The 17,394-nt window shown below is 39.6% G+C and overlaps 1 protein-coding gene across 1 annotated transcript in view; it reads left to right on the top strand.

Annotated features, from left to right (window-relative positions):
* The window catches only part of LOC122920521 (iroquois-class homeodomain protein irx-3-like), a 4,945-nt gene extending 975 nt beyond the window's left edge, over positions 1 to 3,970 (top strand). Inside the window, exons 2-4 of the mRNA XM_044270089.1 lie at positions 435 to 1,413; positions 2,577 to 2,643; positions 3,554 to 3,970. Coding sequence (XP_044126024.1) covers positions 435 to 1,413; positions 2,577 to 2,643; positions 3,554 to 3,608 — 1,101 coding nt within the window. The 3' untranslated portion in view covers positions 3,609 to 3,970. The remainder of the gene's footprint in view (positions 1 to 434; positions 1,414 to 2,576; positions 2,644 to 3,553) is intronic.
* Positions 3,971 to 17,394: the final 13,424 nt, after the last annotated feature.

Here is a 17,394-nt window from a genome sequence, read left to right on the forward strand (position 1 = left end):
GATTCAGGTTTTTCAGATGAAATGTCCTCTGTAGATCTGGGTTTTTCTGAATAAATGTCCACTGTAGATCTAGATTATTTAGATGAAATGTCCACTATAGATTAAGGTTTCTCAAATGAAATGTCCACTGTAGATCCAGGTTTTGCTGAATAAATATCTACTGTAGATCCAGGTTTCTCAGATGAAATGTCCACTGACGATCAAGGTTTCTCAGATGAAATGTCCACTGTAGATCCAGGTTTCTCAGAGGAAATGTCCACTGACGATCCAGGTTTCTCAGATGAAATGTCCACTGTAGATCCAGGTTTCTCAGATGAAATGTCCACTGTAGATCCATGTTTCTCAGATACAATGTCCATTGTAGATCCAGGTTTTGCAGATGTCTATATTGCTGTGACTTGTGCATTTACTGATAGCACTTTGCTTTCTTGCAGGGCTCCCAATACGACATGAAGGACAGTCCAGGTGTACAACATGCAGCTTTTTCCCACCATCATCCAGCATTTTATCCCTATGGACAATACCAGTTTGGAGATCCGTCCAGGCCGAAAAATGCAACGAGGGAGAGCACCAGTACCCTCAAGGCCTGGCTCAATGAGCACAGGAAGAACCCTTACCCCACCAAGGGGGAGAAGATTATGCTGGCCATTATCACTAAGATGACCCTCACCCAAGTGTCCACCTGGTTTGCCAACGCAAGGAGGAGGCTTAAAAAGGAGAATAAAATGACCTGGACTCCCAGGAGCAGGACAGACGAGGAAGGGAACACCTATGAAAGTGACCATGAAGAAGACAAGCGAGAAGATGAAGAGGAGATAGATCTGGAGAATATTGACACTGAGGACATTGAGAGTAAGGAAGATTTGGATGAGCAGGACACAGACCTGCATTCGGACTCTAAGACTGACGCCAGAAGTGATTCTGAGGGCTCTGATGGCTTTGAGGACCTGAATGCAGCTGAGGAGGACAGGTTCCTCAAGTCTGTAGTAGGGGACAGCAGGGTGCACGATAAGTGTGAGCTTCCCGAGGAGGCCAAGTCCCTACAACCCACCTGTGAACAGCTCAAACTGGACAATATTTCCCCTAATCCCTCCCAGGACAACAACCTGCCAGCGGTCCATAAACCTAAGATTTGGTCCCTGGCAGAAACTGCTACTGCTCCAGACAACCCCCGCAAGTCCCCCCATACTACTGGTAACCCCCAGACCTTGATAGCACAACACAGACTCATAGCCTGTCCTGGAAGCAGGTTCCAGAGCTGGACGGGGAGGACCTTCTCAGCCCAGCAGCTATCCTTACTGAACTCTGCTCACTTCCTACAAGGACTAAGTGTCCACACTGCACCGACCAACACAAGCAATGCAGCCTTCCATAAAACAGCCGGGGACCAGCACACAGCAGAGCCAGAAACAGGTGAATAACACCAGGAGGTGATAGATAGATAGATCCAGAAGCTGGGAATGCAAACCACTTCTGTGTCTAGAAATACTGTATAATAGATGGACAATAGGACTATTCATATTTAGAAATATGTTAAAAACATTATCTATCTATCTATTATCTATCTATCTATCTATCTATCTATCTATCTATTATCTATCTACCTATTATCTATCTATCTATCTACCTATTATCTATCTATCTATCTATCTATCTATTATCTATCTATCTATCTATCTGTCTATATATACTGTATAGGATTATTAATATTTAGAAATATGTTATAAACATTATCTATCTATCTAAGTACCTATAGTTTTATTATACACAGATAAATAGCTAGAAATGGAATATAATAGATAAATAATAGATAAAAAGATTAGATAGATATGAGATAGATATAAAAATTGAGAATTTATAAATAGCTATATAGAAATGCGATAGACTGGAATAAATATCAAGTAGATAAATCAATAAATAGAGATGCGATATTTTAGATAGATATGAGATAGATAGATATTAGGTAGATAGATATGAGATAGATAGATAATACTGGACGCAAAAATACTTGGTCTGATGTTTGTAAATGGCAATATATAAAGTACTTTATGATATAAAACCTGTGCACTTGCTGTGTTGGGCTTGGAGTAGTTATTACATTACATTATTAGGGTTGTGTTCTGTTCAGATACTATATGTACATTATGTACTTTCATTTGTTTGTCCTCCATAAACTTGCGACATTTGGACATTGGGATCGGTGAGAAGCGTCTTTTGCTCTCCCCAGGACTGCATACGATCCCAGTTCTCTCATACTGAGGCGTCCATTGCACTAATCGTTTTACTGGACCGGACATTTTTAAGGATTTGGACCAGAATCTTAAAAAAATTATAAATAAATAAGAAAAGAAAAATAAAAGAAAACTAATTACGTTTGGTTCTTGGTGAGAACTGCAGGGACAGGACTTTACTGTCAACTTTTCGATCCCATTAATTTCGTTCCCCTTTGTTTGAGCAAAGATACATCAATCCTATCCGTTCTATCTAAATATTAGGAAATCTTTACAAATGTATTAATCTTTATATAAAAAATATATATATTTTACTGACATGTCTGTGCTTTATTTTGTCTATAGACAGACCGAGCACGTTGGATCTAGAGAAAAAAATTCGAAGTACAGCTTTTCACCCGGTTCAGAGAAGGTAAGAAAATAGACTATGAAAGTATATGTGGATGGATGTAGAGGAGGCAATACAGACCTGATCTGCACCATCATTATGTATTAACTGTACTTTATTTAGAGTTAACCACTACTGCTCTTAATGAGCCTATGAATCACTGACTACTTCACAATTATATTTAATTTTATGTCTGTCATTACGACCACATAATTGTATATGAGAGCTGCACAGAATACTTATTAGAACTGGCAGATGCTGCTCTATCCAAGCTACATTATCACTCAAAAAAAAAAAAAAAACAACACACACTATTTCTGACTCTTCTACAACTAAAGGCACTCGATTAAAAGTATGAACAAAGAAAATGCAGTACTTTGAAAAATAGAAGCAAACATATTTAGAAAGAAAATTAGGAAAAAAGAAAATACACATAAAAATAGAAACACAAATATTTAGAAAGAAAAATAGAAAAAAAAGTATTTGGAAAGGAAAATAGAAACGAAAAATACAAACAGAAAAATGAACAGAAGAATAAAAAAAAAATATTTAGAGACAAGACTAGAAAGAAAAATGGAAACAAAAATTGGTTTTAAAAAGTAAACAACATATTTAGAAAGAGAGACTAGAAACAGAAAAATAGAAGCAATTTTTTTTAAAGTGAAGAAAAATAAAAAAAATTGAAAAATAGAAAGAGAAATATTTTTTTAAAAATAGAAACAAATAGTAAACAGAAAAATAGAAGCAAAAATGTCAACAAATATGAATAGAAAATTTTATATATGGAAAAAAAAGTAGAAGTGGTAGAAATTCATAGTTAAAAAAATAGTAGGTGTAATTAAACATTTCCTCCATATGGGTAGATGGGTAAAGTTCCCTGAGCTTGTTTGGTAATATATGGATATAGCCTAATATATGGATATTTTATTTTCAGGTCACAGAATCAGCTGGACGCTGCCATGATCCTCTCTGCATTATCCTCCTCCTAACATTTTCTTTTAATTATTATCTTTTTCTAATGTTATTATATTTTTTTTACATCTGTTGTAATAACTGAAGTATATATATATATATATATATATATATATATATATATATATATAGTTCTGTATTGTAAGCATGTCTGTGTATAAGATGGAGAGGAGATTCGATTTGTATACTCACATGCAGGTTAGTTCAGTCTGTATGGTTTGTCCTGTGATATTGAAGAGTCACTCATTTCTTTTTTGTTTGCTTTTTTTTTCCTTTTTTTCCTTTGTATATAGAGCAAAAATGTACATATGTCCTAAAAGCCAAATTGTACAAGAAAAATATATATTTTTGGTTAATAAATGAACTGTTAAGAATTTAATGGAGTCTGAAATCGTTGCCATCCATTTGTCATTTCTTTTCCCCCCCCCCCCCCACTACATATTCCTTGCTCTCTAATTACAGTTTGTGTGCTCATTATAAAGGGTAAAGATTCATTTTGGCAGATGGGGAATCACGTGATCTGGGGGGCCACAACAGCTGCTTGGGGCTTAAAAATAAACATTAAAGAATTTGTGGAGTAGAACTTGCAGATCAGTTACCAATGTGATGCTGAGTACATAGGGTATAGGGGGTTGTATAGCACCCTGCAGTAGAAAGCACAGGGCATTCACACTCAGCTCATCAGCAGATCCAGTGCACTAATTGATTGCAAATGTTATGTTATTGTGTTTTCTTTCACCAAAGAGCTATTTGAAGGTCTTTACTGTGAAAGGATTTGTTCAAGATGCCACTGATAACATAATGGGGCTGAGAAGTGAGACCAGCAATCAAATGTGGGGTTAGGGCGCCCTCTATGGGCCAGAGAAGTCTCCCTTTCTGCATGTTCCTGCAAGCAGAACCTGAACACAACTAAAACTTTCTGAAGAAATAAACTTAAACGTAAAAATCAGCTTGGTGAATAGGATTTTCTGGATAAAGTCAGAGATAAATAATTGATACATAATATTTACTGGAAAATGTTATTTACCTTTGATATACAATTCATATTCTTTCTTTCTTTCTTTCTTTCTTTCTTTCTTTCTTTCTTTCTTTCTTTCTTTCTTTCTTTCTTAATTTCTATTAATCTAACCATCTATCAAATTAATCTAACTAATATCTATCTAATTATCTAATATCTATCTATCTATCAAATATCTATCAATGTGATTTATCTATATATCTAATATCAATCTAATTATTTATATCTCGATCTGTCCCATGTCTATCTATCTATCTATCTATCTATCTATCTATCTATCTATCTATCTATCTATCTATCTATCTATCTATCTATCCAGGAAGGATGCAATATAATGACCTGTGCTTATATACACTGCTACCATTTACATTATGGTTTGCTATACATTTGTAGAATGTTCATTTCTGAGCTTCTGGCGTAGACTTCTATACAAGTATTCTCAGTTCTGAGCCATTGTGACAATGTTACAGTAATGCTGATTTCTGCTGAAGGGAAGGTGACTGTAAGAAATCTGCAGATGACTAAGATACAGCAAACTGATCACCAATATATGAAGGAAAACCAATAATACCAGTCCAGCTAGAAAATAAAATAACCCAATACAAGAACATGAGATATTATAAAGTTACCCTGTAAGGGTATGTTCACATGGGGCAGATTTCTATTGCAGAATTTTCTATGGCAGAAATCTGTAAACATTCATGCACATGGTGAAGAATGCCATTCTTAATTATGCAATAATTTGACACCAATATTTGTGAAAAGTTTTTCTTGCATTTGTTAAAGTTTAAGGTAGACAAGGCGCACATGCTGTTTATTGTGTGTATGTGTTTGTATGTATCTGTGTGTACAGTATGTATGTGTATGTATCTGTGTGTACAGTATGTATGTGTTTGTATGTATCTGTATGTACATGTTTGTATGTATCTGTGTGTACAGTATGTATGTGTTTGTATGTATCTGTATGTACATGTTTGTATGTATCTGTGTGTACAGTATGTATGTGTTTGTATGTATCTGTATGTACATGTTTGTATGTATCTGTGTGTACAGTATGTATGTGTTTGTATGTATCTGTGTGTACAGTATGTATGTGTTTGTATGTATCTGTATGTACAGTATGTATGTGTTTGTATGTATCTGTATGTACATGTTTGTATGCATCTGTGTGTACAGTATGTATGTGTTTGTATGTATCTGTGTGTACAGTATGTATGTGTTTGTATGTATCTGTATGTACAGTATGTATGTGTTTGTATGTATCTGTATGTACATGTTTGTATGTATCTGTGTGTACAGTATGTATGTGTTTGTATGTATCTGTATGTACAGTATGTATGTGTTTGTATGTATCTGTGTGTACAGTATGTATGTGTTTGTATGTATTTGTGTGTACAGTATGTATGTGTTTGTATGTATCTGTGTGTACAGTATGTGTGTTTGTATGTATCTGTGTGTACAGTATGTATGTGTTTGTATGTATCTGTATGTACAGTATGTATGTGTTTGTATGTATTTGTGTGCACAGTATGTATGTGTTTGTATGTATCTGTGTGTACAGTATGTATGTGTTTGTATGTATCTGTATGTGCAGTATGTATGTGTTTGTATGTATTTGTGTGTGTACAGTATGTATGTGTTTGTATGTATCTGTATGTACAGTATGTATGTGTTTGTATGTATCTGTGTGTGTACAGTATGTATGTGTTTGTATTTATCTGTGTGTACAGTATGTATGTGTTTGTATGTATCTGTGTGTACAGTATGTATGTGTTTGTATGTATCTGTGTGTACAGTATGTATGTGTTTGTATGTATCTGTGTGTGTACAGTATGTGTTTGTGTGTATTATGTATTTGTGTGTTTATGAGTCTATGTCTATGCATGTGTGTGCCTATATGTATATATGTAATTATGCATGTGATTGTGTATATCAGTGTATGTGCATGTGTGTGCACGAATGCAGATACATTTGTTTGAGAAATATTTCTTTTTTCTTTGTTGGCAACTTATGACAGTGTTCAACATTTTTTTTGTCTTAACCTAAGTGTCCATTAACCTCAACAATCCAAAAAGGCTGCATTTATTTAGTGCTATTAAAAAAAATATCTTGCAGAACAGATACAAACTGGTGCTAAAATGTGCATTTGCAGATATCAAATTCAAAAGTTTACCAGAAAATAAAAAGAAGAAATTGCAAAATCCAGTCAAGAAAAAGATAAAATTATAAATCATGATCCACCAACTAGCCCATTTGCTTCTATGTCTCTTCTAAAATCCACATCCAAAAAGCAGAAAAGAGGAAAAATAATAGAAATCATGATACAGATAATTCTGCACTGACCAATGCGGAAATAAAAAACAGTGTTTTGTAATTTTCAAAAAGTTTTTCCATTAGAATTTATAAACATCGTATGTATTTAGCTACAAACTCTTATCTAAAAAAAAATCATTTGTGTCAGAATTTTGTCCTAATCAAGGCCTAAGTTCTCCGTAGAAGTGCACGGACAGGTGGATCATGGCAGGATGGTTCTTTGCTTTCTTGGAGTTTAACCCCTTAAGGGCACAGCTGATTATGGCCTTTAGGATGCTGGGTATTTTTTTATTTTTTTTTGCTTTTGCCTCGACACATTCTAAAAGTCAGAACTTTATCTTTTTTTTCACTGACGTTGGTGTTTGATATAATTTTTTATTTTTTTGTGCTTCGTGATAATTTTTAAAGCTACATAAAATTAGGGTGATAGTTGCAGTTCAGTTCACAGTAACAGCTGCCATATTGAATTGCACCTTGGGGGAAAGAAAAGAACAAAAATTTGTAATAGTACGGCTGGGTTCACATCACCGTTTATTTTTCCGTTCTTTTGATCTGCATCAGCAGGACCTTCGCCTATAATGGAATGTTTGCATGTGATCTATAGAGTACAAGAGTATATGAGAAGACGGGTTTAACAACCAGAATCAAACACCAAAAAGGATGAAGATTTGGAGTAATTAGAATTAACTTTCTCTTTCTTCTCCCTCCTGGTCAGGGTGGAATATAGGTTATAGGTAGAGGGTAGGTAGGGTTGGAATTTTTGGGGAATAAATGGCGAACTAAATGTGATTTTTTTTTTCTTTTTTTCCTTGTGGTGTGTTTGGAAATATTGTACCAAAAAATTGATATAAGAAAACAAAAATATAGCCTTAAATTTATTTTATATATTATCCAGCAGAATGTGTAAAAAGTCAATTCCACCATTACGGGCTTTCTTTTACGAGTTCATTCATTGAATTAATTTTTTTTGTCCCACTGGGAGCATTTCACTTTTAATTATTCTTATTTTATTATACTGCAACAAAAAACCTCTGTAGTATATCTATTATAGCCTGTGCATAGAAAACGCACAAGCTGCATTTATGTTATGCCCTCAGCAGCATAGCCCTGGAGGCCATTTTTGGTCCTAGGAGTGGTCCATAAAACACAATTGCTGCATCAGATGGGTTAAACGGATGGGACTGGAGTTATCTTTGATCCAGGCTGTTGTCACTGCGTCGTCTTCACCAGTGGTCAAGCAGGCGCTAGTGCTGTGCCCATGCAACCATGTACATGCACATTAAGGCCCAGCTGCTAGCGTAGTGCATTTATGGTGCAGACTGGGAAGGGTTATGGTGATTGTCATCACTGCTTCACCAAAGGCTGACAACTGAAGGCGAGAAAGGTGCTTGCATTGCTTTAATCCAGGGATCCTAGTGCCGAGATATCTATGACTGAAACTGATCACAAATGAAGAGACATGACACATTACACTCATACTTGTTGGTAGGGTTCATCAGGTTTATTTATAGTGCATAGGAAAGCACGAATGTCACGTGTATTTTACCATATTTTACAACCCCTAGACTGTAGCTTGATGGCCAGGTGTAACTTCTTTAGGTGGTTTTGGTATTCCTAGTTGGTGCCATACATCTGCTGGTCTATGCAGGTCTTACAGGGATGAATATATACAAACCAAAAAGACAGGGTGGCATTAGCAGGAGGTGCTCAAACCCACATGCAGTCGTGCATATATACAAGGGAGCAAATCCTGCACTTGTGGCCCGTTGCTAATGGCGATCCCCAGCAAAATGCATACGGTGGAGGATGCCCGCGGCGAACCACAAGTACCACAATAGACATCTCACACAAGGTAACAAGTGCGGATGTCATAATCAATATAACAATATAACAAAACAATAACAAATACAGGTGCACTCTGCAGTCTCACTAAACCCTCAAACTGATTTTAAAATTGAGAGATTAGTCAACATGTCCTGGGGTGTAGAACATGTCTAAGCCCGGGCACCACGTCAGGGTTTGAGCACCTCCTGCTAATGCCACCCTGTCTTTTTGGTTTGTATATATAGATTCCTGGAGGTGTATAAACTCCAATTTAAATGTGCCTGTTTTCCATCTACAGGCCACATTTAGGTGCACCTGTGAGGCCTGGGCCATATCAGTCAGTCTTGAGTGGGGCTCGCAGACTCCTCCCTCCTCCCATTGTAAGCATGGTTACATGCTGGAGGTAACTGGTGAGCTGTTTGTGAGTCGGCCTCATGCTCCTGTAATTTGCCCACTGGCTCCTGGTATCGCCCATACGGCGCAGGTAGGAGAGCGTTAGGTCCCGGGCTACTTGAGAAACCTTGACGTGGTGCCCTGGCTTAGACATGTTCTACACCGTAGGACATGTTGACTAATCTCTCTTACAGGGATGACGCTAAAGGGGGACATTGTGATACTTGGGGTAGGAAACGTGAGTTATTTTGGAATGATAGGATAAGGAGTTCGGGGAGGATATGAGTTACTATACAGGGTAAGGTTAGTAATGGAAGCCTGAGGGACGTCAATGTTCAGCAGCTGCAGACTCTTCACATTCGAGCAGTCATACATTATCTTTATGAGCCAATGATCAGCAAACTATGTGTGAAGAACTCCCTATAAACCACCTATAAATGCTGAATGCTATATGTACCAGAAAGACACGATGTACTAGCATGTTAAACATGTAAAACGTGTTCTATGACCATTGTTTTCTAAGGATGACAACCACATTAGGACTGTGGTGCATTGTTTTCACAGCCATATAGGCCAATAACGAACAACTCTTCCTGGAAGTATTTTTTACAAGGCTACTTGTTTCCAAGAAATGTCATCATTGTAGGTCATATTTACTTACAGGCCATTGCTCAGGGGTCAACAACGTTCGGCACTCCAGCTGCTATGAAACTACAACTCCCAGCATGCATTCTCAGCTGTTCTTCTAACTCCAATAGAAATGAAAGGAGGATTCTGGGAGTTGTAATTTCTAAACAGATACTGATCCTTGCCATAGCTCGTCCAAGAGTCAAGACTGGATTTACCTATAGATGCTGTAGGCCTGTGCCTTTAGGTGGCTTAAAGGGATTGCACCACCATTAAATGTTATTTTAACATAATACAGCATGAAAAACAAGTTACTTTTGTCATTTACTTTCTGTTACAGAATCACCAGTTGTGGAATATTCTCTTTACGGCATTACAATGGTGCCCCCTGGTGTTTAATCTGTATCGTAATGTGTACGTCCATCTACTGAGGTGGTCACACATGCTCAGTTCCATTCTTTATTTGCCACCAGCTGTATCTACTGTTAGATGCTGTGAAAGTTATAGGGAGAGAGCTGGAGCAGAAAGAAAATGCTCCCTGAGCTGTTATAGGGAGAGAATTGCAGTAGAAAGGATACGCCCACTTAAAACCCCCAGAGAAAGGACACGTCCCCTGAGCTTCCAGCCTGAAGAGAACCTAGCAGAGAAATTGGAGCAATGTATGGGGAGATCTCTTGATCCATGTGAAGTACAGGGCTGGTTCTAGCTTTGTTAGAAGGAGATTGTGGTGTACTGTATGATGTCTGATGTCTGAGTTAAATGTCTGTATTCTTAATGTATCATACATCCATATTACTCGTATATATTATGGCCATCTATAACATATGTTTATCCATCTGTGAATTTGTCCTTAAAGGGGTTGTCCAGGTTCAGAGCTGAACCCGGACATATCCCCATTCTCACCCAGGCTGCCCCCCTGACTTGAGCATCGGAGCAATTCATGCTCCGATGCTCTCCTTTGCCCTGTGTTAAATCGCGCAGGGCAAAGGCATTTTCAGGAGTTCCAGTGATGAACCGGGCTCTCAATGGGGCTGCCAGGAAGCCCGGTGACGTCACCGGCACTGATGGGCGGGCTTTAGTGCTGCCCTAGCCAGTAAAACAGCTAGGACAGCGCTAAAGCACGCCCATCAGAGTCGGTGACGTCACCAAACACACTGCCGGGCAGAAGCCTCTACCCGGCAGTGTGTTATTGTAAACAAAAGAGCCCTTGCTCTGCACGATCTAGCGCAGGGCAAAGGAGAGCATCGGAGCATGAACTGCTCCGATGCTCAAGTCAGGGTGGCTGCTGGGGTGAAAATGGAGGTATGTCCAGGTTCAGCTCTGAAGGGCTAACCTATGGCTACACAGGTTTTGTTTTTGCCTGCCCTTGCTAAAGGGGGTACCCTAGACAGTATAGCACTCAAGGCTTACAACAATATTAAAGGGGTTATCCGCTTTTTACTATTAATGACCTATCCTCAGAATAGGTCATCAATATCAGATCAGGGTCCGACACCCAGCACCTATGCTGTTTGAGGAGAAAGCAGCGCTTGTACGAGCATTGTCTTCTCTGTTGTGTTATGACGTCCCCATTCACTACTATGGGATGGCTCCTGTCTGTTCAAGTGAATAGGACGGAGCCATTCCATAGAAGTGAATGGGATGGCAGAGAAGTGATTACACCTGCTCACTGCTGCAGTTGTGGTGGCGAGCGGGTAAACAATGAGGAGCGGGCGGTGCTCATACGAGCGCTGCTTTCTCTTCAAACAGCTGCCGGAAGTCAGCCAACTGACGATCTGATACTGATTACCTATCCTAAGGATAGGTCATCAATAGAAAAAAGTGGACAACCCCTTTAAAGATTTAGGATAACTTCACAAATACAGTATCTGGCCCTCCGTTTCAGTTTCCCTCCAGCATGGTACAGAAATGCCAGAAGGAAACTGATGCTAGAACTGATTCCATAGTTTTTATGAGATCATTCATGGCATTCAGACCCTTAGTTTTGATGTCGGATATAAATTAGGACTGGACTGATATATGAACCAGCAGCCTAACTACACTTTCTAAAAAAAATTAACATGTCATAGTAATCGTTAGGGGTCTGAGCGCTTGAGACTCCAACGATGGCCGAAATGAGACGTTAAGCCTAGCATCACCTCTCCTGGCTGCTGAAGATGACCTCAATAAAAAGTCTATCAGCCTGTCTTCAGCAGTGAGGAGAGGCAGGGCTCAGCTGAACCCTTAACCCCACCAATGAGGACCTTTCATATGTCACTATGACGTATCAAAAGTTTTTTGAAAGTATAGTTGGCCTTTAATGTTCATAATTATGAGACATACTATAGCACTATTAGATTGCTTTATGTATGGAGCTGTTACTTGATCACTGTATGGAGCTATTATTTGTACACTGTATGGTGATATTTCCATAAAGGGGTTGGCTCTTCTCCCACATTGGAGGCATACTTCTAGGATGTGCCACCAATGTCAGATAGCTGCGGGTCCCACCTTTCCATCGGGCCCCCCGATGGAAAGAAAAGAGCACCATGCACCCGCAGCTTGCCCTTCATTGACTTCTATTGGAGCTCCTGAAATAGCTGTGTTCGGCTAATTTTGGCACTCCTATAGAAGTAAATGAAAGGTGACGATGCTTGCGCAGTATCGCCTCCTTCACTATGGGGGCCCAGTATTAAAGGTGGGACTTGCACCTATCTGACATAGCTGGCACATCCTAACTATATACCACCGATGTGTTCGATGGACCAACCCCTTCATTGTTATTTAGCTGCTGAACATTATATTATTTTTGGAGTATTTTCTAGTGGCAGCACTATGTAGCATCATTATTTAGGCAGCTGTATGTCCAAGGTATGGTATTGTTTTTTGGGCACCATTCTGCGTAGTGCTTACAATTAGGCAGTGTATGATAGGGTAATTTCTACACTATATGACAGTAGACCACATGGCAATGCGCCAACTGAAGGCATTGCACAAGAGATCTTCCAACGTCAGACCATTCCTGGAGGTAACTGGTAATACACTAGATGCAGGTATTATATCGGTATTGTATATTGATACCTTTACATTCTCTTGGACATGTACGATCTCCTTGGCTGTCTACAGTGAAGAGCCTCCCGTATATGTTTCTCATTAGTCCCTCTGCGGAAAGTCAATTAACATAACCTGTCATTCTTCCATGACATCACTTGCTTTAAGAGCACTCCAGAGTGGAATTTCACAATCAATAGGGAGACAAATACCAAGATTAGAAGATCACCTCATGTAAACAACTTGTTCTGATAAAGATTATTGATTGTCAGCAGTAATTAAGTATCGGTCAGGCAGTGTGGTGGCATGATGCTGGTGCTATGGGTTCACATCTATACAAGGTGCTATACACACGTTGCTTGTAATTTCTTGAAGCAGGCCAAAATACTCTCAGGTATTACTTAACTTGTTCTGTACTAATGAGATAATAAAACTGTATACATTAGGACATCTGAACACGTGTGAATATGGGAACTAAGGCTAACCATACACATGAGACAGCTGTTGCTCAATGGCTATGCCCTCCATAGGTGAATGAGGGTGAATGTGTACTGGGCAGAAACGAATAAGCCGCTGCCAGACCCCTCTACCTAGGAACAAAAGGACTGGGCATGTTGAAAAAAATCTTCTCAAATCCTTATTTTCCTCCACATTGTGGGGAAACTTGAGAGGCCTCCATACATATTAGATGGTCCAGCCAAAAGTGATGGGTTCAGCCAACTTTTTCTAACGTGTATGTCCAGCTTAAAGGGGTTTTTCAGGTGCACAATACTGGTGACTTACCTTCACGATAACAACAAAAACATGTACCTGTGATTATGAAGGTTCCACTCTAAATTCTCTTGTAGTATATATTGAGGGTAGCGCCTCTTTTAGAATGAACACGCACATCTTCCTGGGACTTCTGAGCAGAGTACCTATGTAGCTGGTCTCTACACTGCCCTGAATATTGTAGGCCTCAGTAAGTCCAAAGAGAGGCAGTATATTTAGTGTTAGGGACCTATCTGCGGAAGCCACCTTGACGCCTGGTAGATGGGCCCGACACATGTTTGAGCAAATATGTGCGCTAAGAGCTAACATTAACTCATTTATAGTCGGTATTGTATCACTTTTATTTAGAATGACCCCCATTTCTTAGCTCTATTGTTTGTATATATAATGGTGTGCAGCCATTTTGTTTTTTGTAATTATGTTTGTTTCATGGATATGCACCTGTGATTCTGAAGGTTCTAGTTTAAATTCTCTTGTAGTAATACCTTCAGGATAAGTCATCAATATGATTGTTGGGGGTCCAACTCCTGGTACCCTGGCCGATAAGCAGTTTAAAGAGACCAAAGCTTGGGTGAGTGCCATGGCCTCCTCACAGCATACCAAGCACAGGACCTCACATTGTATAGTGGCTGTGCTTGGTATTGCAGCCCACACAAATTCTCTGGATGCACATAGGCAATGTGACCAATGAAAGTGACGTCACCAGCCTAGAAAGAGGATGTGGTGCTCTGTGGCCACTTGAAACAGCTGATCAGTAGGATTGCTGGTCATTGGACCCTCACCAATCTAATATTTATGACATATCCTGAGGACATCTATCAGTTTATGTGGTAATAACTTTGTCATGCTTTAACTTATCCAACTGACTCTGAGATTGTTTTCGTGACACATCGTACTTTAATTTTGATACATTTATTTATCAAGTTTACACAAAATTTGGAAAAAGTTTTACATTTTACCTAATAAAATAGTAATTTTTTTTATTTACATTCACATATGTCTACTTTGTCGTGGCATCATTTTGCAAATGCCTTTTTATTTTTTTAGGACATTAGAAGGCATAGAATTGTAAACAACAATTTTTCTAATTTTCAAGAAAATTTCCAAAACACACTTTTTAAATGACCAATTCATTAACAATGTCACTTTGAGGGTCTGACATAATAGCAACCACCCCATATTAGAAACTACACCTCTCAAATTACTCAAAACTGATTTTATAAACTTTGTTACCCCTTTAGATGTTTCACAAGAATTAAACGAAAATGGCAAAATTTCTAAATGTCACTTTCTTTTTGCAGATTTTCCATTTTCTGTAACACAGAAAGGGCAAACAGCAAAACAAACCTCAATATCTATTTCCCTCATTCTGTAGTTTACAGAAACACTCCATAAGTGTTCGTAAACTGCTCTAAGGGCACATGGCAAGGGTCAGAAGGGAAGGAGTGCCATATGGTTTTTGGAGGTCAGATTTTGCTGTAATGTTTTTTGGGTGCATTTTAACCACCTCCCGACCGCCTAACGCACCGATGCGTCCGGGAGGTGGTTGATTTACTCCTCCTGGACGCATCGGCGCGTCATCTCGCGATACCCGAGATTTCCTGTGAACGCGCGCACACAGGCGCGCGCGCTCACAGGAACGGAAGGTAAGCGAGTGGATCTCCAGCCTGCCAGCGGCGATCGCTCGCTGGCAGGCTGGAGATGTGATTTTTTTTTAACCCCTAACAGGTATATTAGACGCTGTTTTGATAACAGCGTCTAATATACCTGCTACCTGGTCCTCTGGTGGTCCCCATGTTTGGATCGACCACCAGAGGACACAGGTAGCTCAGTAAAGTCGCACCAAACACCACTACACTACACCCCCCCGTCACTTATTAACCCCTTATAAACCCCTGATCACCCATGATCACCCCATATAAACTCCCTGATCACCCCCCTGTCATTGATCACCCCCCTGTCAGGCTCCGTTCAGACGTCCGTATGATTTTTACGGATACATGGATCGGATCCGCAAAACACATGCGGACGTCTGAATGGAGCCTTACAAGGGGGTGATCAAAGACAGGCGGGTGATCACCCATATATACTCCCTGATCACCCCCTGTCATTGATCACCCCACTGTCATTGATCACCCCCCTGTAAGGCTCCATTCAGATGTCCGCATGTGTTTTGCGGATCCGATCCATGGATCCGTAAAAATCATTCGGACGTCTGAATGGAGCCTTACAGGGGGGTGATCAATGACAGGGGGTGATCACCCATATACACTCCCTGATCACCCCCTGTCATTGATCACCCCCCTGTCATTGATCACCCCCCTGTAAGGCTCCATTCAGACGTCCGCATGTGTTTTGCGGATCCGATCCATGTATCCATGGATCCGTAAAAATCATACGGACGTCTGAATGGAGCCTTACCAGGGGGGTGATCAATGACAGGGGGTGATCAGGGAGTGTATATGGGTGATCACCCACCTGTCATTGATCACCCCCCTGTCATTGATCACCCCCCTGTCATTGATCACCCCCTGTAAGGCTCCATTCAGACATTTTTTTGGCCCAAGTTAGCGGAAATATATATATTTTTTTTATTTGTTTTTTCTCACAAAGTCTCATATTCCACTAACTTGTGTCAAAAAATAAAATCTCACATGAACTCACCATACCCCTCACGGAATCCAAATGCGTAAACATTTTTAGACATTTATATTCCAGACTTCTTCTCACACTTTAGGGCCCCTAAAAAGCCAGGGCAGTATAAATACCCCACATGTGACCCCATTTCGGAAAGAAGACACCCCAAGGTATTCGCTGAGGGGCATATTGAGTCCATGAAAGATTGAAATTTTTGTCCTAAGTTAGCGGAAAGTGAGACTTTGTGAGAAAAAAACAAAAAAAAAATCAATTTCCGCTAACTTATGCAAAAAAAAATAATTCTATGAACTCGCCAGGCTCCTCATTGAATACCTTGGGGTGTCTTCTTTCCAAAGTGGGGTCACATGTGGGGTATTTATACTGCCCTGGCTTTTTAGGGGCCCGAAAGTGTGAGAAGAAGTCTGGGATCCAAATGTCTAAAAATGCCCTCCTAAAAGGAATTTGGGCCGCTTTGCGCATCTAGGCTGCAAAAAAGTGTAACACATCTGGTATCACCGTACTCAGGAGAAGTTGGGGAATGTGTTTTGGGGTGTCATTTTACATATACCCATGCTGGGTGAGAAAAATATCTTGGTCAAATGCCAACTTTGTATAAAAAAATGGGAAAAGTTGTCTTTTGCCAAGATATTTCTCTCACCCAGCATGGGTATATGTAAAATGACACCCCAAAACACATTCCCTAACTTCTCCTGAGTACGGCGATACCAGATGTGTGGCACTTTTTTGCAGCCTAGGTGGGCAAAGGGGCACACATTCCAAAGAGCACCTTTCGGATTTCGCAGGCCATTTTTTACACATTTTGATTGCAAAGTTCTTCTCACACATTTGGGCCCCTAAATTGCCAGGGCAGTATAACTACGCCACAAGTGACCCCATTTTGGAAAGAAGACACCCCAAGGTATTCCGTGAGGGGCATGGCGAGTTCCTAGAATTTTTTCTTTTTTGTCACAAGTTAGCGGAAAATGATGATTTTTCATTTTTTTTCTTTTTTCCTTACAAAGTCTCATATTCCACTAACTTGCGACAAAAAATAAAAAATTCTAGGAACTCACTGTGCCCCTCACGGAATACCTTGGGGTGTCTTCTTTCCAAAATGGGGTCACTTGTGGGGTAGTTATACTGCCCTGGCAATTTAGGGGCCCAAATGTGTGAGAAGAACTTTGCAATCA

Source organism: Bufo gargarizans, chromosome 10 (assembly GCF_014858855.1).
Source record: "Bufo gargarizans isolate SCDJY-AF-19 chromosome 10, ASM1485885v1, whole genome shotgun sequence".
Lineage (NCBI taxonomy): Eukaryota > Metazoa > Chordata > Amphibia > Anura > Bufonidae > Bufo > Bufo gargarizans.